Consider the following 14,708-nt stretch of genomic DNA (forward strand, 5'->3'; position numbering starts at 1 on the left):
CGTCTTGCCCCTAGGTTCTTCATGACCATTTTTTTTTTTCTTAGATTCCATATATATGTGTTAGCATACGGTATTTGTTTTTCTCTTTCTGACTTACTTCACTCTGTATCACAGACTCTAGGTCCATCCACCTCACTACAAATAACTCAATTTCGTTTCTTTTTATGGCTTAGTAATATTCCATTGTATATATGTGCCACATCTTCTTTATCCATTCATCTGTCGATGGACACTTAGGTTGCTTCCATGTCCTGGCTACTGTAAATAGAGCTGCAATGAACATTTTGGTACATGACTCTTTTTGAATTATGGTTTTCTCAGGGTATATGCCCAGTAGTGGGATTGCTGGGTCGTATGATAGTTCTATTTTTAGTTTTTTAAGGAACCTCCATACTGTTCTCCATAGTGGCTGTATCAATTTACATTCCCACCAACAGTGCAAGAGGTTTCCCTTTTCTCCACACCCTCTCCAGCATTTATTGTTTGTAGATTTTTTGATGATGGCCATTCTGACCGGTGTGATGATATCTCATTGTAGTTTTGATTTGTATTTCTCTAATGATTAATGATGTTGAGCATTCTTTCATGTGTTTGTTGGCAATCTGTATATCTTCTTTGGAGAAATGTCTATTTAGGTCTTCTGCCCATTTTTGGATTGGGTTGTTTGTTTTTTTGATATTGAGCTGCATGAGCTGCTTGTATATTTTGGGGATTAATCCCTTGTCAGTTGATTCGTTTGCAAATGTTTTCTCCCATTCTAAGGGTTGTCTTTTCATCTTGTTTATGGTTTCCTTTGCTGTGCAAAAGCTTTTAAGTTTCATTAGGTCTCATTTGTTTATTTTTAAAACTACACAATTTTTAACTGTCAATTATATCTCAATAAAATTGGAAAAAATTATAAAAATATCAATTAAAAACTTACTGAAAACTTTATATGAAGCAATATAACACTTACATGTTGAAACTAAGAGCAAAGCAGTTCTAACACCTAAATCCTCTCCATTTTACTTACCAATAACTGTTTTTGGTCTTTCTTGGCATCCTTGTAAGAGGAGGGTCCAGACATCCAAGATGGTAATGGAGTTTACAGGTATCACACAATAAAAGAAGATGCTGATCATGGTTCTTCTTACAAATTCCACAACTTTGAATAAAGGCAGCAAATAAAGGATTAGAATAATAATCATCATAGTGAACAGTTAACTTATAGCATATTTTTAAAATTTCAAAATTTCACCATATTAACTTTTCTTTTATTGAAATCAAATATTTTTTCATAACATGTCTTTTTATAATGTCAATAACTATTAGTTCTATATACTTTTGAGAATGTAGAAAAATAGCCTGGATCTAGTATAAATTTAAATATTGCTGGTGTCATACTTTTCAGAGAAGGGCATATGTTAGATACTTATGTTAACGTTGTCTTTACCTTAATTTTAATTATCACTTTAAAACCCATTTAACATTAGACCAATTTTTTTCTAGAAACAAATTATTAAACAAAAAAACTTTCAATTTTCTACCTCTCTAAAACTACAAAAGAAGTTATTTTACAAACAAAATTCAGTTTATTTTCTACCATTAATTATAAATCTTTCAAAGAACCTTCAACATGTAAATAAGCTACATATGTAAGTCTCTTTACAAAATCAGACTTTGAGTCTTAAAAATATACCAATTGACTATTTATTATAAAGAATGGGAAATTTTACTATTGTTGTTACTGTTATGTTACATTATGTTATCTTATTTATTTACTATATGGACCATTGTTGCTATTCCTGCTATTTCTGAGAAAGGAAGAGGTTGTGGGGAGACTATTTATAAATTTACATAAGCATATATACTTGTGTATGTGAATAATAGATTTGTGTATGTATACACACACAAACATATACTAGCATCTTCTAGACTTTTCTCAATTAATATCATCAGTTACATGGAAAAAATAGTGAGATCCAAACCTACTGAAGTATGGAAAGAAGTCTTAATAACTATGTAAAATTGCTATAATGGTGAATACTGTAAAATACTGAGCCAAGAACAAAAATATTTGGGAGAATGAAATTATTACAACTGAGCCAAGAGAGAAAAAAATGTAGACAGATTCAAATCTAAAACTTATCTTCATTATCCACCACTGTGCAAAGGCAGTAGTTCAAGCTACATTATAATACCCATCACTACCTAAAAACACATGTAAACCTCTAAAACTCATTCAAGTAAAATAAAATATAAATGCCCATTTATCTAACATATCATTTAAACTATTTAAGAAAATAATCATCTATATTATTTAAAGTCACTTTCCAATTCCCCAAAGAGGACAGTTCATTTCCATGGAACATATGCACACATAGCCCCAGTTACTTAAAGGATACAAAGAGTGATTTAGCTTGTCATTAAAAGAGGAGCAAAATCTCTTCTATCATCATTCAATCTGGAAAGCATCTTTGATGGTTTTAATAAAATGAACTTCAAATGCATTTAACTTAAATTCCAATATAAACATAACTTATTCGCAAATATCTGAAGCATCTTGTTACTAAAAAGTATTAGTTTAAAAATACACAAGGGCTTCCCTGGTGGCGCAGTGGTTAAGAATCCGCCTGCCAATGCAGGGGACATGGGTTCAAGCCCTGGTCAGGGAGGACCCCACATGCCGCGGAGCAGCTAGGCCCGTGTACCACAGCTACTGAGCCTGCGCTCTAGAGCCTGCGAGCCAAAACTACTGAGCCCATGTGCCACAACTACTGAAGCCTGCACACCTAAAGCCCGTGCTCCTCAACAAGAGAGGTCACTGCAATGAGAGGCCCACGCACAGCAGCCAAGACCCAATGCAGCCAAAAATAAATAATATTTTTAAAAATGAAAAAAAAATACACACTATTAATCTATCATAATTTCATTACTTGCCTATAAAGTACTGCAGGAAGAGTAGATGTCTTTTGTGTGCCTCCTTCTTTTTTACTTGGTTTTCTCTCCTTGGGTGCTCGCAAAATTGCCGGTATGTTCAACTTCTATTGATTTGAACAAATGCAGTTTATTTTGTTTTAAAGAAAAAATATAAAGCAACTTTCCTCTATGCATCGCTCAAGTCAACTAATATGCTAGGATTGTGAGGGGGAAATCTTTTACAAGCTTTTACATTGGCAAAAAGGGCTAAAATGAGTTTTTGTCTCAGTCACCGCCGCTAGAAGCCTATAATAACATACTTTCATTGATTTTCAGTGGACCACTAAAACATTATGAAAATTAAACTTCTACTTTAGCTTTAAAAATGAAAGACAAGGACAAGAATTTAAGAACTTAAAAAAAAAAAAAAGTACACTTGACAAAAAGAATATTGAGGCCATTTATTTTCCTCAACATCCCAGCTACACTGGTGCTCCAAAGGTTAATTAGAAAAATTATCTTATTGGACCAAACTCTCCACAAAGTGAAGTAGATTCTCTTTGGGTTTCTACTAATCAGTAGTATGCTGGCTTCCTAGACAGCAACCATCTATCAACGTCATTTCTCAGTGGCCCGGTGGGCTGGCATCTGTTTAACCAACTGTAAAAAAGTGTCCTGCAAGTGGTACAAATGAATTCTACTTCTGCTGTGTATTTTACATTTGCACAAGGAAATGCATGCGCTTCTGTTACAAGTGATTTAATAAATGAAAATGCTCTTTTATAGTAGATAATGTTTTATACTAAATAGGAAATTCTTATGAGACAAACTTGCAAACCAAGCCAAAAGATAATGCTAGCTTGCCAAATAAACTAATAATAGGCTTGCATTCAATATTAACTTATCTAAATATAAAATATAAAACACCATAATCTTCCAAAAATTCATCAACAACCTAACAATAGAAACAAAGGTCAATTCTCCATATGTGACTATTCATTCTCATCTTTTATATTATGTTATTCATTATAAAATATAAGCCACATACACCTTGTTCACAAAAGCAGCATCTTCAAAGCCAGCATGGCACAATACATATCAGTATGCATTACCTTCTAAAATAATATGTCTACACAAATTGTTTAATGAATTTGACTCTTTGTAAACCTTTAAAACAAGTACAATGAAATATATCTGTTCTTTGAAAACCTTCCTTCACAAACAAAACTATTTTCATAGTGAAAGGACCACAGTGAGTCTCCATCATCCTTAAAAAAATAACTGAAATTATTCAAATGAATTCTTAATTTAAGAATTATGTACACAGTACCAAAAAAAAAGCATTCAAAGAAATCAATTTGGGAATGATTCTTCTTTTCAATACCAAGAACTATAAAAGGCTAAATATGTTCAAGGATAAAGTTAATTTTTTTCATAACTACAATAATAGCTACTGAAGGAGAAAAACTACACTTTAACATTAAAGTTTCAAAAACCATTTCTTACACAGTTGAAAACCAAATCAACATGAAAATAAATCTCTCCAGTTTTCTGTTTAAATTTTACACACCCCCCGGTCCAAAAAAAAAAAAAAAAAAAGAACTAATTATAGCACAAGAACAGGACAGAAGAAATGTGGCAAGGAATCTAAAACCCCTACATTAGAGGCGGAAGAATATGGTAGAAGTAACTCATGCTTCAAATCTTAGCTTCATCACAAACGACAGGTCAATCAGTTAGAGCAAATGAAAAAATCTGCAAACAAGATAGCTGTTAAAACAACCAAATTAAGCTACAAGTTCTCAGTAGGCAGCTTCCAAAGCTCTAGATGTACTTCAGGCAGGAATCATTATCCCAGAGGATTAGTTGGCCCTGATTAAACGGAATTCTTTAGTTAGTGAAGCGACAGTTGTATTAGAGTTCTGATCTTTGAAATCATATAGAGAGCAAGAAGAGAAAGAGATAGCAATTGGAAAGAAACTAACCTGCCCTGTGATTCTGCCTAGTAAGGCCCATATTCCTTGTCCTTCACTTCGAAGTTTTCCATTCAGGTTTTGTAGTTCTTCTAAAGATTCACACAGCTACAATGTAAATAATTCAAATTAGTAAACCATTAAAATACACAGTAAAATATGTGAAAATGTAAATAATTTATTAATAAATGTCCAAAAATATCTATATTTATAGTCCATATATTTTTAACACAGTCAAATACAATACACTGAAAAATGAGGGTCTCCAATTATTTAAGCAGCACCAACAAAATGTAAGCATTTTGTTTTATGTTACCATTTTTACTAATGATAATAATGATGCCTACATTTATATATTCTATTATAGTTTACTATATAATTTCAGAAACATTCTGCTAATTAATCTTTATGAGTCTATCAAGACGCACTCCCACCATTTTCCCAATGAGAAAACTAAGGATCACCAGGTTTTCGTGACTTAGCCAAAATCATAAGACAAGCAAGAATCCTTAGGTCTTTTGAATTGAATCCCAGTACTCTTTTCCATACAGTGTGGCTGATTATTGGAAATTTACTTCCTACAAATTTTTTTTATCACTTAAAATATTATTTATCAATAAGTCAATCTTGGTTTTATATGCTCGTGTTACTTATTACCTAACATTTAGTCACAACTTGCTTTTATATATTTCTTTTTGATCTTCCTCATCTTTAGAATGAAGGGGTAGAAGGGAAATTTAAATTAGGAGTTTCTTTTTTTTTTAATCAGAAGTAACAAACAATTCAAGAAAAAAACAGTAATTTCAAAATAGGTTTTAAAGTTTTCTACAACTTAGAAAGAGAAGTTCCACAATACAGTGGTTAGGAATAAGGAATGGAGTCAGACTGCTGGGCCTCAAACCCCAACTCTATGACTTGACTACCTATGTGAGCCTGGGCAAATTACTTCCCCTGTTTAGGACTCAGTTTACTCTGAAAATGGGAGCAGTAATCCTAAGCCATATTATAAAGCTGAAATGAGAATTAAATGAGTTAATACAAGTAAAAGTGCTCAAAATTGTGCCTGGCACATAGAAAGTACTCAGTAAGTGTTAGTGATGGTAATGAAAATAATGAGGGGTCGGAATTGTAGGCAAGTTGTAAAAACTCCAGAGGAATTTCAAAATAAAACATAAATAAAAATGTTATAAAAATCACAAAAGAAATCAATAAGATGTAATATATTATGTTGTTTGTTTTATAGCCAACTTACCTTATTATATTCCACATGAAGCTTTTCTTGTTCATTCTCTAATTTATCCTTTATATTCTTTTGTTCAGCCATATTTTCTTGAATTTGAATCATGCGCATATTTCTCTCTATTTAAATTAAATATCCAATTTTACTTTAGTAGAAAATAAAAGCTGATATACAAAATACACAAAGGAAGAAGCTAGCCATAGGGATGATCACATGGATAAATCTACATTATTCAAAACACTTTTAACTCTATTCACAAATTAACTTAGCATTTTACAACAACCCACAACTTATTAGGAAAATAAACATGCGTTTACTTGATATATGTAACATTGCTAGTAAATTTCTAAAAATTGACAGCATATCAAAATCTCCATCGGCAAATTGTCATCAATGAAAACGTGCATGCATCAGTGTCTATACTGACCAAAATAATAATTCACAAAATCAGCAGTGAGAGCAGGTTGCTTATGTTTTCTCCTTCCATCCACACTAGAACTAGTATCTGAATTGTCCACTGGGAAGATATCTGTACTGATCCCCATTAGTTCTGCTTTCCGCATAAGTTTACGAATGGCCGAAGCACTGCTAGTGAGTGGTCTGGGCAATTTTTCCCTTGGAACCCAGGCCTGGGGTCTGGTGGATCGAGCTAGTTCTGCTTTGGCACGATATTGCTGAAGCCGGGCATTGATCCTTGCCTATAAAAGAAATGTATACAAATTTTAAAAGATATTAAAATGGAACATACTCCTTATGATTTTTACTTCCACATTTAGAAAAAGTAAAGATAACCAGAATTTCACATATCAAGGCAAATTATATCTATCCACAGTCCTTAAGGTATACTGTATAATTCTTGGGTTATAATAAACCAGGTCTACCCCTAGTAACAACTGTCCTAGTCTATGATCAGAATTGTCAAAAACTAATATGATTAAGCTGAAGTTTCTCTTCTCAACTAGCCTTGCACTAGTCTCCATAAATGTACTTAATTTACATAAAAATACATTTTATATGATGGGCAAACTAATCAAATTCTTTGCATAAAAGAACATTAGAACAGACTGAAAAAAGATGTGGTCAACATATTGCACTGATAGAATAATTTCCTCTAAGCCACATTCTTTAATGTACAGGAAGCATGCTTTACAAATGACTGCTTTGTTGACTAGGTGACAAGTAATATATTCCACCACAAACTATACTCACCATTTACCTTAATGACAATCCACTTCCTAGGTAACTAACCAGATTTCACAATTATACTTCACATGTCATTGGCAAACACACATGAGATCTGAAATTTATAACCTTGATTTTTTTTTTTTTTTTTTTTTTGGCCACTCTGCGTGGCTTGTGGGATCTTAGTTCCCTGACCAGGGATCAAACCCGGGCCCTCAGCGGTGAGAGCGCGGAGTTCTAACCACTGGACCGCCAGGGAATTCCCTGAAATCTATAACCTTGAAAGAAAAAAACATGAGTTTTGGCAAGAATCCCATCCATACCTGTGCTTCTGGTGATAGCTGCTTCTCTCTCTCTTGTAAAGACATTTTACAATAGGATTGTAGAGCCAAGTAGTTTTTTCTCTTCCACTTTCTGTCTAACCTATCTGCATGTTGCTTACAATAAGCAAAAAATGGATCTGCTATATCCTATATCAAAAAACAGGGGGGAAAAAGTAAATATTTTTACTTCAAAGGGTCATAAAAAAAACAACAATAATAGATAATATTTCCTTTTTGAAGAATATCCTAGTGCTGGTTATTCCTAAAATAAATTACAAAAGTAATTTTTATACATAATGATAAAAATTGTTGCTTTAGAAACTTAATCCTATATATCAAGTTCAAATTAGCAATTTTTTTCTTTAAAGGGCCTTGTGGATTTAAAAATACTGAAATCAAATCTTAGGTATTACCATTTAGTTATATTTGTTACCTAAACAGATAATCACTGTTTAAAACAAATAAGATTTCAATAATCTTAGGTAGAAACCATCATTAAATATTAAAGTTATGCATACATAGATTAATATTATAAAACAACAGTGTATCTAGAAAATACAGGACTAGCCAACATAGATAAGTAGGGCACTTCTAATTGACTAGAAATGCATATGCAGATTCTACCTGGGACAAAAATGGATTAAGAAGGCCAGGCCTTGTCAATAAAACACTTTAGATATTCCCTTTAACTCTTCATGAAACCCTAAAACCTCAGATGGAAACACAGCTCTCTCACAGTCATATTTCATGGTACTACCTTAATGGGTACATTTTTTATTCATAAATAGTAGGGTACCAAAAATAAAAGAAATCTACTATCAAAAATAGAAATAAATTGTAAATGTGTAGCCAGAAAAAGTAATGTGCAATGTGATTGCCAGCAAAGTAACAGGCAGTTCATTCTTTAGGTCTGTCCCAAAGAAAAAAATAAAGATAAGCTATCCATATAGGTTTTGATCTAAGTTATGTTAAAGGGTCTCTTAGTAAGGTGGGGTTTTACAGCCCAAAGAGAAATGATGACACTAAGAAAAGAAGAAACAAATGAGAAAGTACAAAAAGAGAAATCATCGTAATAATAAAACTAAAGTGTCCTTGACATTAAAAAAAAAAGCATATGATCCAATTCTGTAGTGTGATATCCAAAGATGTCACAATATAGCACTGTGAACACTGTGATCACAGAATTTGGAAATATAAAAACCTGGAGATAAATCCTGGCTCCACTATTTACTGATTTTTGTGGCTCCAAACAAGTTGCTAAACATCTCTGGGTCTCTGTTAACTCATTAGTAAAACAGATTTAATAATAACTACTTCATATAGGTACACAATACAAAAACATGGGCAGGAGATTGCATTAAAATGCACGCACACACACACAGTTGCTTTCTCACAACATACTCTACATCCTGGTCACAGAATAGGCTAATGGAAATAAAGAACACATTGAACCGTAGTCAAAGTGATCTGGAGAACTATTCTACTGTTTTAAAGTAGTAGGTAAGGTTGAAATTGACTTACCAGAGATAGGATTCATGCTTGCATAGATGAGTTAAGCATTAGGACCTAGACTCTGACTCGCTAAAAAGACCAGTCATCTCTGGTCAAAAAGATATCTGAAAGGGACTAGGTAGCCCAAGTAATTTTTTTTGTTGTTTTCATTATTTGGGATTGGGGGACAATAAACCCTAAGTCTAAGGCTAGAATGACCAAGGGATTAACCTTGTTTAGACAGTGGAACAGATATACCAAGCAAATATTAACTGTGACAGAAACCAGTCTTCTAATATCTATCCTCCCCTTCTTCTCCTTAGTACTAGAATCTTCTGAGTTTCTACTGGGTACTTAACGACCTTGCTAGAAAATCTCTGCTCCAGACTCTCAGCATCTGGATATGGCCATGTGATAAGTTCCAGCCAATGAGGTTTGTGAAATTTCCTAACCATACCCTTGAAAGGAAACTGCCTACTCTTAACCTTTTCTTCCTTCCTTCCAATGGGGTGGAACCCAGTCAAGGTGTGATAAATCATCTCTGACCATGTAAGAAAGTGCAACAGACTAAGAGAAGATGAAGCAACAAGTAAGAAGGCACCTGGTCCCTGGAACCAAACTCCCCCAATATCAAATCAGTCTGGAATGTAGAAAGAATTCAACTTCTTCTTTGTTTAAGTCACTGGCTATTTGGTTTTGTTAAACCATTCAAAATAGTGTCCTAATTAATGCATTGGTTGACCTGGAATATCCCTTCAACTTGCCTAGAGAAACTTTCAAGATCCTACTCCCAATGGAAAACAGAAAGGGAAAAACATTTTTCTGAATATCTACCATGTACCAGGCACAGGTGCCTTTTTTCATACTATCTCATTTATCCTTTAACACTACCACATGAGGTGGGTTCTATTATTTTAATATCAATTTTATGGATAGAAAACTGAAAACAAGAGAGGTTAAGTTGCTGACCCAAGATCCATTGCTAGTAAGTTAAGATCTGTCTTTTTCAACCACTACCTGTCATCAGATTTACTTAAGGACGTTTCCAAACAGAAATGACAAAAGCCCAACTCTGGAGATTGTGATTCAGTAGGTCTAAGGCAAAGAGTTTTAAACGTGAATGCCTTGAGAAAAAGTACCAGTAAACGTAAATGTGCAAAGGGGCCTAAAAGACGCTGGAAAATTATAAGACAAAAGTAATGATGGGGGTGAGGGGGTGGGGGGATGCGGGGTAAATGGTGGGGACTAGGAGCAATGTGACAAAGTGGAATGCCCCTCAACCCAAGGTTGTCTTTTTATAGCACTATTCTCATCAAAAAAATGTATCTACAGGTCTAATTTAGGCTGTGGACCTCTGGATTGCATGATTTGTTCTAGAATCTTAAAAAATATATATTTTTTAAACAAAGCTCCCTGAGTAATACTGATACAGCAGATCAAAGGAATATAAACTGAAAGAAACTACTGGGAGTCTTGTACACTGAGAACCAACTGGCACTTGTAAAAACAATGTAATTTTAAGAAAGTGGGGATGCTTTATTGGTACCTTAATAAAACTGAAGTGTTTACTGAAATCCTATAATGAGTTAGGAGCATATCATATTTACCTTCTCAATTACAACACCATCAATGTTCTTATTCACTCCACCTCAGCCATTTAATTCCCATGACTGGACCTAGATTCTGTACTCTTTCCATAATTCAATGCCTAAAATATCATTCTCTGAGCATCATCTTTTATCTTTCCTGATCACTCCCTCTAAGACTCAAACAAGTTTTTAACACCTTTCAGGTCTCCAATGTACAGACTTTCTGTCTTCTGACTGTCCGAGAGCCCATGCACATGATTGCCCTCTTTACCTGATTATTTCATGGTCCATCAATTAATTACTTCTTCGCATGGCACATCGATTTGCTTGTTCCTCTCTTCCTCAATGAGCTTCGCTTGACAAAACCTACGGCACAGGTAAATCCAACTCTTCCCCTATTTTGTACCTGTACCTGAGCAGCTGAACGCATTCTCAAATTAATTTGTATTCCATTTTTGTAGATAATTATTGAATAGCTTTATCTCTCTCTCAAACCTTCAATATCTCCTCCCTATTCCTAACTTGCAGATGATGACCTTGTTTGTTTATTTCACTGGAGAGGGTTTCGAAGAGAGGAGAAAAGCAACAAAACAAAAACTTCCACAACCTCCTATCACCACATACCTCAACCTATCTGCATGTCTACACATATCCTCTGACTAATCTCCTGTTACTATGGATAAATTGCCCAATGTTCCTCTCTAAGTTTAACCTTCAGTTGCAATTATATGCCACCCCGTCTTCCCTCCAGCAAGTCTATCTCTCTTACACATTTTTTCTCTCTAATGGCATGCTAAACATACTGTAATATCCTTTAAAAATACTTAAAAGACCTTCCTTGGGCTCCCATTTGTTGTTCCACTTCTAAGCTCCTCTTAAAAGGAAAAATCTAAAGGCCTGTCCATATTAGCTATCTTCAATTCTATTCCATTCCTAAGTTTTCATTGACTACTCCCAACCACTCCAATAGCTCCTGTCAAGTGCAAAATGACCTTCATTTTGCCAATTCCAATTGTCATTTCTCAATCTTAATCTTACTCCTTTGACACAATTTGCTCACTCCCTCTTTGAAACACTTCTTTGAAATACCTCTCTTAGTTCTTTTTTTTACCTCACTGATCACTCCTCCTCAGTCTCCTTGGTAGATTCCTCCTTATTTTCCCAAATTTGAATGCTGTTGAATGCTGACGTAGCCCTATGACAGTCATCAGACCTCTTCCCATCTCCTTCTACTCTTATAACCTAGATAATTTCATCTAGTCTTCTCACCATAAATATTATCTATACCCTGACAGCTCTCAAATTTATATCTTTAGCCTTGACTGCTTCCCTAAACTTCAGACTCTGATAGCCAACAACCTACCTGATATCTCCACTTACATGTCTAATAGGCATTTTGAACTCAACATGTCCAAAACTGTCCTCAGTTTCCTTTTCTCCTGCAACAGATCTGCTCTTCCTTCAGTCTTCTCCATCTCAGTAAACCACAACTCCATTCTACTAGAAGCTCAGGCCAAAAAGAAGTCACCCTTTTTACCCTCTCTTTCTGTTACATTCCACAATCCTTCAGCAAATACCTAGAAAATTTGTCATTTCTCATTACCTCCATCCTAAAACCTGTTACAGTAAAAGTTCTAACTGGCCTCCCTGCTTTCACCCTTGCCTCCCTACAGCCTGTACTCAATACAGTTATCAGGGCAGTCCTTTTAAATATCAGTTGGTTCATATATACTCTATGCAACTCTTATGGCCTTCCATCTCACTCAGAGTGTAAATCCAAAGTCATTCCCATATTTTTCCAGGCCCTACATGAAGTAGCTCCCTGCTACCTCTATGACCTCCTCCTCTCCTCTTACCAAACCCCAGCCCCTAACTCTGTACCAGCCACACCAGTCTTCTTCTTGGTCCTCAAACCAAGCATGTTCCTACCTCAGAGCCTTTGTATTTCTGTTCTCCCTGCCTGTAATGCTCTCCTCTCAAATAAACATACGCTCCCTACAATTTTCCTTACATATTTCCATAAAATGTCACCTTATTAGGGAGCCCTTCTCTGATCTCCCCATATAAAACAGCATTGCCCTACCTCCCTTACTCCCTAAATACTTTATCCTGCTTTATATTTCTCCACAATACTTACCACAGTATTTTTTTGGCTAACTTTTTCACTCTCTGTCAGAGGAGAGCCCACCTGCCACTAAAATGTAAGCTACCTTAAGAGCACAGTTTGTTTTGTTCACTGTTATCTCTACAGGGTCTATAGCAGCAGTCCCCAACCTTTTTGGCACCAGGGGCCGGTTTCGTGGAAGACAATTTTTCCACAGACCGGGGGTGGGGTGGGGTGGGGTGGGGTGAGGGGTGTGATGGGGTGGGGTGGGGTGAGGGGTGTGATGGTTCAGGCAGTAACACAAGCGATGGGGAGCAGCAGATGAAGCTTCACTCGCTTGCTGTTCACCTCCTGCTGCGCGGCCCAGTTCCTAACAGGCCACGGACCAGTAGTGGTCTGCGGCCTTGGGGTTGGGGACCCCTGGTCCATAGCAACGCCTAATACACAGTAGATCAATATATCTGTTGAACAAATATACTGAATGAATGACAGTAAAAACATTAATTTGTAATCCTTAGATAGTTCAAAGGTAAGAGACAGATAGGTCAAGAAGGTCCAGCTGAAGTTTCTGATTCTTCCAGGGAACCTTCTTTCTGTATTTACACCACTTCTTGTCCATACTAGGCACCTGTAACATCTTTTATTGCCATCTTGTAAGACTGTTGAACATTTTATTGTGTTTACTATCTATCCCCACCTAGGTTGATACTGTGACTTAAAGCTATTTTTATGCTCCCTGACAAACTCCTCCACCCCATACCTAGAGTTTAGTGTCTTGCACATATGCACATGCCCTCAATCATGGTTGACTGATTTCACAGAGTACTATGAAGCTTTGTTTGAATATAAATCTCACTGTTTGCTAAACAAAGTTTAGGTCACCCGTTAACACAACTTAACTGAGTTTCGGAACGTGAATTCAACAAGGACTTACTCCTTACAGTCATGTTCCACAAATACTTGCTGAGTTATAATTCTGTCAGCCCTCAGCCGCAGTGCCTCTGCAGGCATTATATGATTAACTTGTTTAACATACAGCTGTAATTTATTTTTTAAAGAGTCTTGTACTCAAATCTGAAACTCCCAGATGATGAAGACCAAAGAATAAAAACAATAAATCTGAGCAAGATTCCTTAATTTCTTATTCTAGTGCTTGAAATTTCTAAGACTTTTTACAGATGAAAATTTTAAATGCAAATTCAATGCCCAAATGCCTAGTGTCTAGATACCAAAAGAGAAAAATTAATTTGACAATGTACATATTTTGTCCTTTATATATTTGTGAACCATAAACAAAACTATGTCTATAGCTGTTTAGTATTTCTTCCTATAAAAACTGAAAGTAACCAACTTAGCTTTATTGATATCTTGTATTTGGATTCTATCTAAGAATCTGTATTCAACTTGATCTCATTTTTGAAGGTATATTTTTCCCATTTGGCATTTATCACTTTTTCATTTTCTACTTTTATGACTTAAGTATTTTATCAATTCTTAAAACACTCATACACATTGTATGCAAAATGTGGCTGTCTAAAACCAAGGTGAACTAAATTTACATTAAGTCTTTTTATGTATTTAAATTATATTTATTTAAAAATATATAGCAGTTTCTTTATCCATCATTAAAATATTATCTTTACCTTTTATATAAAAAATTAATACTAATCTAGCTAACAGAAAAATAAGGCTTTGTACAGGAAAGCAAAATTATCCTTTGGCATCAGATTCCACAAAAGCATTAAAAGGTATTAACTATTTATGTTAAGCTGGTTAAAATCTGACATATTTCTTTCTAGCACGAAAATATATATAATTTAATGATTATATAACACTTTAAAGTATCCAATTCTACTCTTCATTTTTTAACCATATCTGTTAAAACACAGAGAGTAAACCTATGTTAAT

At 34.8% G+C, this 14,708-nt stretch overlaps 1 protein-coding gene across 21 annotated transcripts in view; it reads right to left on the reverse strand.

The window, feature by feature from the left end:
- Positions 1–14,708, reverse strand: part of PHF14 (PHD finger protein 14) — a 198,173-nt gene that overhangs the window by 135,385 nt on the left and 48,080 nt on the right. For 20 of the 21 annotated variants that reach the window (XR_014266383.1, XR_014266384.1, XR_014266385.1 and 17 more), the window contains 6 exons: positions 7,617–7,763; positions 6,539–6,809; positions 6,124–6,230; positions 4,884–4,979; positions 2,920–3,023; positions 1,013–1,144 (listed from right to left, as the gene is read on the reverse strand). Coding sequence is in view for 12 of the 21 variants with exons in the window: in XM_082471725.1 (XP_082327851.1) it covers positions 1,013–1,144; positions 2,920–3,023; positions 4,884–4,979; positions 6,124–6,230; positions 6,539–6,809; positions 7,617–7,763 (857 nt within the window). In the remaining 9 variants the exon portion in view is untranslated. Of the gene's footprint in view, positions 1–1,008; positions 1,145–2,919; positions 3,024–4,883; positions 4,980–6,123; positions 6,231–6,538; positions 6,810–7,616; positions 7,764–14,708 lie in introns of all 21 variants that reach the window. The other variant, XM_082471726.1, reaches the window with a different exon arrangement.

This window comes from Balaenoptera physalus (genome assembly GCF_965194825.1).
Source record: "Balaenoptera physalus genome assembly, chromosome: 8".
In the NCBI taxonomy this organism is placed as follows: domain Eukaryota; kingdom Metazoa; phylum Chordata; class Mammalia; order Artiodactyla; family Balaenopteridae; genus Balaenoptera; species Balaenoptera physalus.